The following is a 12,866-nucleotide window of genomic DNA, read 5'->3' on the forward strand; positions in this document are numbered from 1 at the left end:
CCTGGGGTGAGGGTTAAGTTTGGAAAGAGAAGCTGGTGGGAGCAGAGGCTCCAGATGGGAGAGGATGGAGAGGGCCAGGAAGGACAAGGGCATTTGAGATCAGGGGACTTGGTGTTTTTTGATTTTTTTTTTTTTAAGGCAAAAACAGGGACACAAAACAGACTTGCAAAATCACAGATGCGATTTTTCATTTTGCAAAAATTTGCATGAAACTAATTCACTACTCAGAAGTTGTCTCTCCGCCCTAGCGGGCTCTGATTACCCCCTCCAATTTTTCACAGTGGAGACATCTGTCCTCAAAGGAGTATCCCTTGCAGTGATCCCCTGCTGCTGATAATAGGGTCCTCGAGACTGTTTCTCTCCCTTCACCCCCCCCCAAGCTTCATTCCTGACGAGCCTGTGACTACCAGGATGGGAAATAAGGGGGAAAGAGGCCCTGACTCCCCCACAAACTGAACTATGGTGATTAGGAAGACCAAGGCAATTAAAAGGTCTGGAGACTTATGCTAGCGACACCAAGCACCAGGGGACAGGCAGAGGCAGAAGAGGAAGTCCAAGAGAGAAAATTGAGTTAAAGTCAGTTCAACAGACATTTATTAGCGCCTACTGTGTGCCAGGCCCAGAGGGAACATTGTGTACAAAAGCACAGACAGCTCCCAGGCTTTTGGCAATAGTGACTGGGAGATGATGGTGCCATTCACAAGGCCTTGACATGTTCAGCCGAAGGGTCTGTGGAATGATGGGTAGGCAAGGACACAGCTAGGGCGGGAGAGAATGTCCTCAAACTGAGTGAGAGCGAGCTGGCTGGAGGTGTGCAGTCCTGCTCCACAGTTCCCAGGGCCCTCTGTGCCAGCACATGGGAAGGCTTGGATATTCATCGAAGTCCCAGGCTGACCTGGGCATTATGACAGTGCTGGGGGACAGCAGGATTGGGGGAAGAGAGCAACCGTGGAATGTGAGGACGGGTGGGCTAAGACAGAAACTGGGAACTCAGGTTAAAAGAGAGGGAGACAGACAGACAGACAGACAGAAGAGAGATAGAGACAGAGAGGGAGAGAGAGAGAGAGACAGAGACACACACAGAGACAGACAGAGATAGACACAGAGGGAGAGACACACAGAGAGACAGACAGAGATAGACACAGAGAGGGGGAGAGACAAAGAGAGACAGACAGACAGACACAGAGAGTGAGAGAGACAGAGAGACAGACAGAGACAGGCATACAGAGAGAGAGAGAGACAAAGACATGCAGAGAGAGAAAGAGTGTATGTGCTGGGTAGGATGGAGGCACACACCTGCAATCTCAGCATTTGAAAGGTATCAGAAACTCTAGGCAAACCTTAGCTACGCCGTGAGTCCCAAGGCCAGCCTGGACCACACGAGACCTGTCTCGACACAAATGTGACAAAAGAGATAACCACCACTGCCCCAGAGGCTGAGGCAAGAGGATTGCTGTGAGTTTGAAGCCAGTCTGGGATACATGGTGAGATCTTATCTAAAAAAACAAAAGAACAAAACAACAACAATTAAAAAAAAAAAAAAAGGAAAAAGGAAAGAAGATGTGGGAGTCCCAGAAAACAAGAGAGTTGTGCTGGCCTGGAGAGCAGAAAAATCTAGGATCAGGGTTCCTCATGAGGTTTGAAAAAAGAGCGTGGTGAGACTATGCCCTAGCTGTCAGCGGAGAAGAGGGTTGGAGGGAGCAGGACCAAGATGGAGCTAGGGAACCTGTTGGCCCCTGCTCACAAGCAGCAATGGACACCGCTCCTCCCAGCTTCCCATCATTTCTGGGAGCCCTGTGTGGTCTGGGGGGCCTCATACAGCCATGTACAGGGGTAGGAGGGTATGAAAAGGCTCCCTCCAGGCCCTAGGCTTCTACCTCGGAACCCCTAGTTTCTTAGTCTCCCCAAGAGACTCCTGAACCTTCTTCAAGCTCAGGAGCCTGCATGCAGTGGTGGGAGAACCCTGGGGACCTTGAGAGTAATTGAAACCAGGGCTAAGACATTAGAAACCATAACGCCAACTCCCGGGCTCCCCCAGGATAGCTCCTGGTTTTCTTCTCACCCCGGTCCCCCCTGTTGTTGACAGGCTGGCTCTCTCAGGCCCCCACCAGCTGGGCTGTTGACCCTCCTCTCCAAACCAACCAGAAGGGACCTCCAACCAGAGACACCCGAGCCAGACCTTGGGGACCTCTTCTCTGTGCTTCAAGAGCCTCGGTGTATACTACGTTAACCTCCTTATTTTGAAGTGTCCCGGATTCTAGTCTTAATTGCTTTTTGCAGAGGTTATACTGGGGTGGGGGGAGGTTGAAGTTAGACAGTAAGGGATTCTCCAGAGTGAAGGAGGAAAGGGGGGGAGGAGATGTAGGTGTGGGGGCAGGGGTGCCCTCCAACCAGCAGGTGCTAAATAAATACACGGAGAAGGAAGACTTCTCAGAGCCAGGGGCCCCTCACAAGGAGGCGTTGGCTGGCTGTTCTGAAGCAGCTCTGGGAGGAGAGGGGTCAGCTAAGGAATTCCATGATGTGAGGGCCTTCCCTCCCTCCCTTCCTCCTTCCCTCCCTCTCCCCCCCCCCACCTCCCTCCCTTCATCACTGACAAGAAGACCCAGAAGTTGCTTTTCTCAGCTTGGTGGGAATGCCCTCCCCTAACAGCTGCCTGAAGATTCCCGGATTTCCAGATTACCCAAGAGGGTTGGTATGGGAGTCTATCTGTCCCCACCTCTGTCTCTATGTCTGTCTCTCTCCCTGGCTCTCAGTCGAACTGAAGGATTCAAATACCTGCTTCACAGCTTTCTGGCTTTGAAGCCTCAGGCAAGTGACTTAATGTCTCAATTACTTTAGAAGTAAAATGAGCCTCAATTACCCCAGGAATAAAATGGGATCATAACAGCCACCTATTTCCTAAGACTGCTATAAAGATGAAATTAAATGAGACAGCCCAGCAGAGTGCTTAGCACTAGGTTCGGCCAGTACTAACGCCTTCCAGAAGCTGGCGTCATCCGTATCTCTGGGTCTCCTCTGTCAGGTCTTCTCTCACTGTCTGTACCATCTCTCTCCTCTGGCTCAGCCTCTATCTCGCTCCTGATCTTTGGCTTTTTCTGTGTCTGGCTCTACAGACCTGCTGCTCCACCCACCCCACAGCCCTGTCTGACTCTCTTCTATCCCTTGGCACAACTGGGGTGGGCTGGGGCAAGGGGGGACTTTCAAAACTTCAAACATGGGGTTCCTGGTAGCAGGATCACGCCTGGGCCTGAACACGGGTGAATCACGGTGGTGGGAATACTCAGGTACGTGGTCCTTCCTGGATGGGAAGGAGAGCTGGGGGCTTTGGCCCACCGCCTCCTGGAGGAGAGGGACTTGTCCCGACGGCTTCAGCCGCCCCCACACCTGGGTGCAGGCCAGATCCCCCACGACTAGTGCCTTCCTGGAGGTAAGGCAACCTGCCCAGAGCTGAAGACCAAAAGGGGAAGCCCTCTGCCTTCATATAGAGTGGCTTCCCGCATTCAAAACATCCTGGAACCTCCCACACTCCATTCCAAACCCTGTATGGAAGGGTCCTTCCTAGATCTCTTTTGTCTCTGTCTCATTCACATTTAAGCCACGACTTTCTTTTTTTAAAAATAATTTATTTAACTTTATTTTATGTGCATTGATGTGAAGGTGTCAGATCCCCTGGAACTGGAATTACAGACAGTTGTGAGCTGCCATGTAGGTGCCGGGAATTGAACTCAGGTCCTCTGGAAGAGTAGCCAGCGCCCTTAACCACTGAGCCATCTCTCCAGCCCCTGAGCCATGACTTTTGCACCTGCATTAAATTTGTATTCCCAAACTGAGGCTGCCAGACAGAGGAAACCTTGAGAGGGCTCTTCATCTGGCCAAAGACCTCCTTCTTAGTGTGAGGCACAAAGTCTCCGGGTTCATTCTGTGTCACAGAGGACCTACAAAGGCAGGGGGCATGGTGTAGAATAGGGGTTCATCAAATGGAAACCAGCTGAGGGAGAGCAGTTAGAGGGCCCCAAATAAGGAAGTGGATGACTGAGGCCACAGCAGGCAGGAGCATGGGCAGACCACAGAGAGGCTGCCGCTCAGCTTTGTGGCTCAACAAGGAGTCTTTACTGGGGACCAGGATAGGTCTCAACTGGCCCCAAACACCTCCACACCTGGGCCTGAGCCAGACCTCTCACGTCAGCTTTTGGGCAGAGGGCCAGAGGGGCAAGCAATTAAGGCTCTTCTCTCATTTCCCTATGCTCAACACATCATTGCCTCAAGGTGCCCACCGGCTTCAAGGAGCGCTGAGAAGATAAGCCCAGAGAGGCAGGGACACTGAGCACAGATGCACAGCAGGCAAAGGAGACCTGCTGTGCTGGCAGGCCGCCATGGCCTGTCATGGGGATCGTGTGTCAATGCTGTGACAGGGGCCAGATTCAAAACAGGATTTTATGTGGGGAAAGTGCTCAGGAATCCTTGAACATGTGGGCAGCTGGTCCAGGGGTGGTGCCTCCCCTCAGTCAAGGACAGATGTGCAGCTTCCTGTCTTTCCCATCAGAGACAAGTTGCGGGACAAAAGGTTCAGAAAGACAGACCAGAGCGATTGAGAAGACACAGACCAAGAAATAACGTTCTCAGAGACACAGGCACAAACACCAGAGACATGACAGAGATGTGAGACAGATGCAGACTGACAGGAGAGAAAGGCATGCAATTACAGACACAGAGACCGGAAGTCAGAGGCAAGCGGTGTTTCCCTCAGAGAGAAACAACAGCATGGAGAAACTCAGGCAGGGAAACTCAGAAAAAAACAGTTGAGGAGAGAGATCAAAAGAGGGAGAGAAGTGGAAGGAGAGCCAGGCAGAGAGACAAAGACAGAGCGAAGCAAAGAAATAAATCAAAAACATTATGATTGGGAAGAGCAGGTGCCCAGCAAAGTCTCCTGGTCTCAGTCTCTCCGCCCAGGTTTCCCCAGGGTATGCCCCCTCTTGCTATTCACTCGTTTCCATAGCAACAACGAGGGCAGCACCAAATTTGCATATACATTTACATCCTTCTATCTGCATAATTCAACAGGTTTGTGCATATTCATGAGACGGAATGAAGGTGACTCCATTCCTGCTCACAGGCTGACTCTGGTGCCCCCTGCTGGCAGCGCGTGGTTATGGCTCCGACCTGAACCTGTGAGACCTGGTAGCCAACTTTTCCTCCCCCCACCTCCAAATGTGCCTTTTATTCTTCCGGGCGTTTCTCTTAGGCTTGTACCCCTCTTCCTGGGAGAACAACCCCCTCGACATCAGTATGCACGCACACGCAGGCATGTGAGTGTACTCTGGTTGAAGGTGGCAGGGAGTGACTAATACTCTGGCTCCCTGGGAGAGGAGGCCCCCTAGCCATACTGAGGACACATGGAAGGGTCACTGAGAGATGCTATGATGCAGGATGAGCTGAAAGCTGACAGATCTGCTAACGGAGAGGACCGTAGATGCTGTGGCCTCTCGATATGAAAGCCGACCAAGACCCTGGTTCTAGCCGAAATAACCAGAGGAGGTAGGACAGAGTTCAAAAGAACAGCGGTCCAGTGGCTCCTTCACTGGGGCAGAGGCGCATAGGGCTAGTAGCACTTTCGGAGTAACGAGCGGGCATTGAGAGGCCCCGTAGGCTGGAAAGGACTCCCCAGGGCCTACCCCAGTCACAATTTTGGCCCGCTGGTCTCTTCTTGGCTTCCTCACTGCTGTTTCGTCCCTGTGCTCCCTCCACTCAGCAAATTGAAACATCCAGACTTCTCACTCTAAAACAGTCTGACGTTTTACCTCGTGCCCGAGACTTGCGGAACCTCTCATTACTCTCAAGATAAAGCGCAAACCCCCTGGCCAGGCATATAGGTCTTTCTGTATACAGTGTGGTCCCAAACCATCCCCAAGACTCATTCCACATAGGCTCTTCCTTGAGTTTCATTCACCAGATTGATTTTTCTTCTTGTCTTCTACGCCGAAGCTCACGATCTCCCTTCACCCCTGTCCTTCCTGTGTCTCTCCCAGCCAATTAGTCTTCAAGCTTCTCCACAGGCATTACCTCCTTTCTTCGAGATTTTTCCTGTCTCTAAGTGCTGGAATGGGGCTCTTATTTCTGCAGTGAAGAACTTTCTGAGTCTGTACCGTCACATTTACTGAAATTGTGAAACAGGTCTCTAGGTTACAGAGACTGGAGGTTCTGAGTGCAGTGACTGATTTATCACCCCGTGGATTATCATTAGCTGTCTTTTGAACAGCGGAGATGTCAGTCTACTGAGGACCAATTTTCAGGACTAGATTGTCTCGCTTCTATCTTGGGGCTTCTAGCAAAGTAGATTTAGAGGGTAGATGAGCTATGCCTTTGTGAATGCTGCCACCTTGAGGCCGCAGGTAGAAGTTCTCCGGGTATTTCGAGACATCTGTTTGGCAATCATTACATAGCCCAAAATGGCCTCAGATGGCAATCCTCCTGCTTCAGCTTTCCAAATGTTAGGGTTACAGATATGAACTTCCAAGTCTTGATTATGAACAGTCTTCAGCTTGAAGGGAAAACAGCTAGGACAAAGATCAGAGGAAGAAAATCTAATGATGCTTGGGAGAGGTGGGGCATCAGTGTGGTCAGAATCCAGAATGCAAGAACCAATCCAAAGACAGACAAAGACGGCAGGCAGCGGGGTCCTTTAAGGCTATTCTGTGAATGAATCTGGATCTTACCCTCTAATCTGGGAATGGAGGGCCCAGGAAACAGGGAATGACAGTCAGATCTGGGTGTGTCCACACACTTGGAGGCCCAACATTCATCCCTTCGTTGAATGATTACTGCACATCTACTGTGTGCAAATCATGTTCGAGATTCCTAGGCTACTTCAAGTGAAGAAAGCAGACATCTGCCCATGTGGAACTCACACTCTAACCAGGAGACAAGAAATAAAAGTTATATTTTATTTCATTATACTTTACTTTTTAAATTTTTTTTATGTGTACGGATTTTGTTTGTTTGTTTTGCTTGTGTTTATATCTGTGTGCCACATACATGTCTGGTGCTTGAGGAGGCCAGAAGAGGGCGTCGGGAGTCGGATCCTCTAGGACTGGAGTTACAGATGGTTGTGAGCCACCATGTGGTTTCCAGGAATCAAACTGGGGTCCTCTGAAAGAACAGCCAGTGCTCTTAGCCACTGAGCCACCCCTCCAGGTCCCCAAAATACTATCTTAAAGAATCAAATTATATTTAGAAGGCGAAAAACATGCATGACAGAAAAGGGGGCCGAGCCGGGAAGATTGCTCCCTGGGTAAAGCACTTGCTGCCAAGCCTGAGACCTAAGTTTGATCCCCGGATCCCACTTGATGGAAGGAGAGAAGTGACTCTTAAAAGTTGTCCTCTGACCTCTGTGAGCTATGGCACACCCATGCCTACACACAAATAAATAAGATGGGAACACACCTTTTGACTGCTGGCCTCTAGGACGGAGACACAAGTCTGCTGTTGTAAGCTCAGCCTGTGGCACTTTGTTATAACAACCCCAGGAAACTAATACAGCTACACTTTCCTACTGCTCTGTGGCCTCCCGTCTCACCCACTCCAGAGAGCTCATGAGGACTCCAGGCCACAGAAAGCTGCGCTCTTCAGCTTCCTTCCACGTGGGCACCATGGCCCCACTCTTGTTGCTATTCATTCTTCATTTGTTCCTGTCTCACTCTCCGTGTGGAAAACGGGACATCCTCACCAGACTTTTGGATACTACTGGAGCCCACATTCTGCTACTGACACCCAAGTTCATAGTCATCAGCCTACACAGGGCTTCTAGCCTTGCCGGATCGTGCCATCCCTCTGTTGTAACGACTCTATCAGACTTCCCATTCCTGTTAACACTTCTTGCTTCATGAAGAAAGGACTTCTGAACTCTCAGACCCAGTCAGCTCCACACTATCCACACGCCTGCTCGCCCTCAACTCTTTCCCTTGTTACAGGAGGTCAACTTTGTTCCTACTTTAATTTTTTTAAAATTTGCTTATCTATGTGTGCATGTGCATGGAGGCCAGAGAACCACATGTGGAAGTCAGTTTTCTTCTTCTACATGGGCTCTGGGATTGAAATCAGGTTAAGCTTGGTGACAAGACTTCATCTTCTGAGCCATCTCACTGACCCCTGGCTCCTACATGTATGTCTGTGACCACATGTGCCTGGTGCTGCCGAGGGCAGAAGAGGGTATCAGATGCCCTGGAATTGGCGTTACAGTTGTGAGCTGCCATGTGGGTCCTAGTAACTGAACAAGTATTTTATTTTTTCTTATTTATTCTATGGGTGTCTTGTCTGCTTGTACATCTGCACACCAGAAGAGGGCACCAGATCTCATAGGCTATAGTTGTAAACTGCCATGTAGCTGCTGGGAATTGAACCTGGGTCCTCTGGAAGAGCAGCCAGAGCTCCTAACTCCCTTGCTGTTTCTACTGTTTGAAAAGGCTATCCCCACGTCTCCTTACCTTTTGTCCCAAGGGAAAGCTTTTGTAAGGCATTATGGAAGCAGAAGCCACATTACAGTGGATTAAGGAGAAACAGGGAGTTAAGAATCATGTACAACTCCCAGGTTCTCTCCTAAGTCTGAGCTCAGGCTTCATCTCTGGTTCCCTCTGCCATTCCTCCTGAAGATCTCATAGCCACACAGACTCTCTAGGGGCCAAAGGTTAGGGAAAGCTCCCTAGAACCTGTCCTCTTAAGGGATTCTGACCACAGGTGTTTCCCTTCACATTCCCTCTCCAATCATCATTCTGGAACCCTCAGATTTCTAATGAAGCCGCCCAACTGGGAGTCCCTTTCTAATCTCCAGAGCTCACAAAGCTATCCTACTGAATCATCCCTCCAGCATAAGTTACTGTGTTTATTACGTGTGATCTCTTCAACCTGCCAAAGCAAAGTGATCAGGATGGGATGCTAGGTCAAAACTTTTCAATAACCTATAAGGGAATGTGGCCCAAAGTTCTGGAGACTCTGGGACCCTGAGAAGTGCTGATAGCAGGATATACACGTGAAGATACTGAGAGCAGGCATGGACACACCTGTCACCGACAGCAGTAGGCAGAAGCTGAGGAGCTGAAACCTTGAATGGAGTCAGGCAGTTGTTGACAGTATATCATGTCACAGCAGTTTTAACTGTCTTCCGCCATTATGTTAGATGTTTCGGGACCCTCTGTATTTAAAGGGCCTCATAGTGTAGCTACTGAGATTTCACTTCTCCCAATATCCCGAATCCTCCTCACTGCCTTTCCCTACAGACCCTCCTCACCTCTGGAGAGTCTACCTTGGAAAGCAAAGGATGTAGTGGTCAAGTCCAGGCCACAGTTCCTTATGGTCTTATGGTCACTCATCCCTCCTTAAAGCCCATATCAAGTCCTGAATTTCCCCAACATTTTCTCCCATCATGCCAATCTCTCCTGCCCAGACTCAGAAAAACTGCCTAATACCTTCAACTCGCTAGGTCCTGCTACAGCATGAACCCCGAAGAGCCTCAACTTTATTTGCTCGTAACTGGACATCCAGGTGACTAGACGAATTGGAGAAACTGATCAATTCTTGAGACCACTGCTGCTTACAATCCCACTCTATCACCTGAAGCCAGCTGACGACCAATATAACCATGCTCTCTCTTCAGATGCCTGCACTAAATCTAAATCTAAGGCCAAAGGGAGGCCGAAAAACAGAGCAATGGGAAAAGGCAAGCATGCCACCCAAAGATGCCGGATTGAGGTCTACTTTCAAGATAAGAAAAGAGCATGTTTGTAGACTTACGTTACTTACAACATTTATACAGCACCAAGTACTCAGGTGTCTGAGTGTCAAATATGTACACCTCTTTACAAGAACACTAACTAATGAGGGAGCTGGAGAGATGGCTCAGTGGTTAAGAGCACTGACCGCTCTTCCAAATGGACCTGGGTTCAATTCCCAGCACCCACATGGCAGCTCACAACTGTCTGTAACTCCAGTTGCAGGGGATCTGACACCTTCACACCAATGCACATAAAATAAATTTAAATAAATTATTTTTAAAAACGCTGATGAGGTAAGCACCCCCCATTCTACAGATGAGAGCACTAAGGCCCAGGAAGTAACTTTATCCAAAACCACAAAGCAGGAACTTGTGAGTGGGAGCCAGGATTAAAACCGTGACAGGCAAAGCCTGAGCTCACGATCCCATTATACTAAAACATGTAACACAGAAGGGAGAAACACCTGACCTGGCCGAGTCCCAAACCACCTTAAAGCAGGTGGCAAAAAGCCATCTATGTTACTGCTTGAAATTTATTGATACCAGACCCACCCAGCACCAGCCTCTACCTACCCTTCCTGCCTCCAGCCCATGAGCTCCAGGCAAGGCAGGCCTCACACTCCTTCAATCCCACTTACACACAGCAGGCCAAACACGTGGGCACAACCTTTATTTCCCTTCCCTAGGCTGATGTCAAAAAAGGCAGGTGAGATATGCTGTAGACAGAGCAAGCCCTTCCCAAGCAGTCTTTAACTTAGCACTGACCCCACACCCGTCATTCTTTATGGCAGTGACATCCCACACTCCAGGGGGGGGAAGGCAGGGTTTCAGTGGACTCAAGCCCTGCTGGCATGTTGAATGCCACCCAAGCGCTTCTTAGAGAAGGCACGGATATTCAGGTCCAGTACACAGTCAGGCTCCGCAGGTCTTCAGGACCGGGTGTCCCGAGTCCTCCTTCGGGGTCTGGAACCACAGCCGGAACTTGGTATGGAGCCCAGGCCGGGGGGTGCTCCTGGGGGTTGGTAGCCACATTCACTGGGGTCCAAGGGGTCCCGACTGAGCAGTACCCACACGGCAGGCACATGGCGTCGAACTGTGAGGGGGTCTAGGCCCGTGTCTGGTGAGGTTGGGACCCAGCTGTCCTCACTTTGCAGGAAACGAAGCTTGGTGAGTTGGTGCAGGCCTGGAACCCGCCGCTTGACGATCTCTGCACAGCTGACAGCCTTTCCGGCCGCCCGGCCAGAACCTGAGAACACCACATGCCTCGTGCTCCCCGCCTCCAGCCGACCCAGCGCCAGTCCCAGCAGGTTCCGGATTTTGCTCCCGTCTCGGACTCGCATTTCCAGGGTGTCCGGAGGAAGCTGGGGCATTGGTGAGGATGCCGGGAGCTCTACAGAGCCAGCCCTCCGGTAGTGTTCCATTCTGCTCCCGTGGCCTGGGTGAACTCTCTGGCTGCGCACTGGGGGAAAGGGTCAGATGAGTGGCAGGAATATGACCAGGTCCATCCTCCATCACTCCCTCCAGGTTATGGTCCTGTTCCCCCTCACCCTAGCTTCTCAAGGCTGGGGTCAAGAATTATCCCTAGACCCTTCTCTAAATACTTCCATGAGTCTCAAACACGGACAGAACCAAATCCCCCTCCCACCTCCCCCCAACCAGGCTATCTGGGATAGGGCCACCTTCATCATCTCAAGCTCTTCAGGAGGTCCCAGATCCCTCACCCACAACTTTCTAAGAACAAGAGCCTCTCCTCACTAGGTTTCTAAGGGCTGGGACAAGGCCCCCTCACTTTGTGCTTCCAAGGAACAGGACTAAGACCCAGGCTCCCCGGGGCACAGCCACGAACTCTCACGAAGCACTCCCGAAAGAAAGAACCCTCCGGGCTCTGGGCCGGACTGAGTAGCCCGCGTCCCCAGGTTACCAGGGTAGGCTGGCTCGACCCAGGCCATTCCGGAACTCCAGGGTGGGGGCTCGCACAGAGGACTGCGCGGGCCAATCGTGGGCGGCCTGGCGGGCTCCCCCGTCGTGGGCCGCTGTCCCAGGCAGCGGACACCCGCTTTCCCCACGTCTGAGTCCCCAGCCCCTGGGATTTGGCTCTTACCACCGTAGAAAGGCCACGTTAGACACTCACGGAGTAGCCAAGATGGCGCGCAGACCGGGAGCGCGCGGGGCCGCGGGGCCGCGCACGCAGGGGGCGGGGCCTGAGGGAAACCCCGGAGGCCGCTCGGCTCGGCGGAGCTGGTACCCGCACCTCGGCGGCCTCCAGCGCGGTGATGCCCGAGCACGCCAGAACCTGCCCAGGGCCCTGCCCAGGAGAGGAACGGCTATCGAAGGAGTCCTGCGCCTGAAGAATGCGGATTTGTGCCCTTAAAAGATGGATGGCGCGCGTCACCTGTTGACACACCGCATCAGTGAAGGTGAAACATTGGTGGATACAAGCAGGCGAGACCCTTAGTCACGGAGTTCTGAGCTTTGTTCTCATCCTGGGGCACTGCACAACCCTGGCGATCTGCAGTAGGGACTAAGCCATAGCTTGTGCACAACTCATTGGCCGCAGATTGGCGTACAGGCTGGGAGGATCCGGTAGTGGGGGCAACAGACACTGGTGACCCTGGGAAAGGGCCTGTACCCTGCACCATCGGCGCTTGGGCCGCAGGGGCGTGCCCACAGAGCCTAGTACAGTATCTAGACTAAAATATTTGTCCAATGATATGCTGATTAACCACCGAAATGGCAAGAATTGAGAAGAGATTAACTTGGTAAAAACTCGTAGGACGTTTTGGGGGTTAGAGTCGGCAGCAATTTGGATGGAATAGTCTAGGATGGACTGCTAGTTTCAGACCGTTTTAGACACGCTGCATTTTGCGTGCCAGCAACACTACGGGTTGGGTGATCTACAGGCAGTTGAAGGAGCCGAGGCACTCCCTCAGACCACAAGAGGGCAGCACACACTTGGTGGAGCGCGGTGCTTAAACTGTTTCTCCAAGCTTTCTCATCAAGGTTCCCTGCCCCTCCTTCCCTCCCCAAGATCCTAAAATTTACTACATCCAAACCTCTTGGGCTCCTCCTCTGGCTACTGGTATTAGGTAGACACAAGGCTATG

At 51.4% G+C, this 12,866-nt stretch overlaps 1 protein-coding gene across 1 annotated transcript; it reads right to left on the minus strand.

Moving 5' to 3' along the window:
* Positions 1-10,489: 10,489 nt before the first annotated feature.
* On the minus strand, positions 10,490-11,953 carry Rpp25l (ribonuclease P/MRP subunit p25 like). The gene is made up of 2 exons (XM_059254160.1): positions 11,865-11,953; positions 10,490-11,222 (listed from the first exon to the last, which is right to left on the minus strand). The coding sequence occupies exon 2, from the start codon at positions 11,182-11,184 to the stop codon at positions 10,693-10,695; it is 492 nt and encodes a 163-aa protein (XP_059110143.1). The 5' UTR covers positions 11,185-11,222; positions 11,865-11,953; the 3' UTR covers positions 10,490-10,692.
* Between the last annotated feature and the right edge of the window lie 913 nt (positions 11,954-12,866).

This window comes from Peromyscus eremicus, chromosome 2 (genome assembly GCF_949786415.1).
Source record: "Peromyscus eremicus chromosome 2, PerEre_H2_v1, whole genome shotgun sequence".
Taxonomy (NCBI): Eukaryota; Metazoa; Chordata; class Mammalia; order Rodentia; family Cricetidae; genus Peromyscus; species Peromyscus eremicus.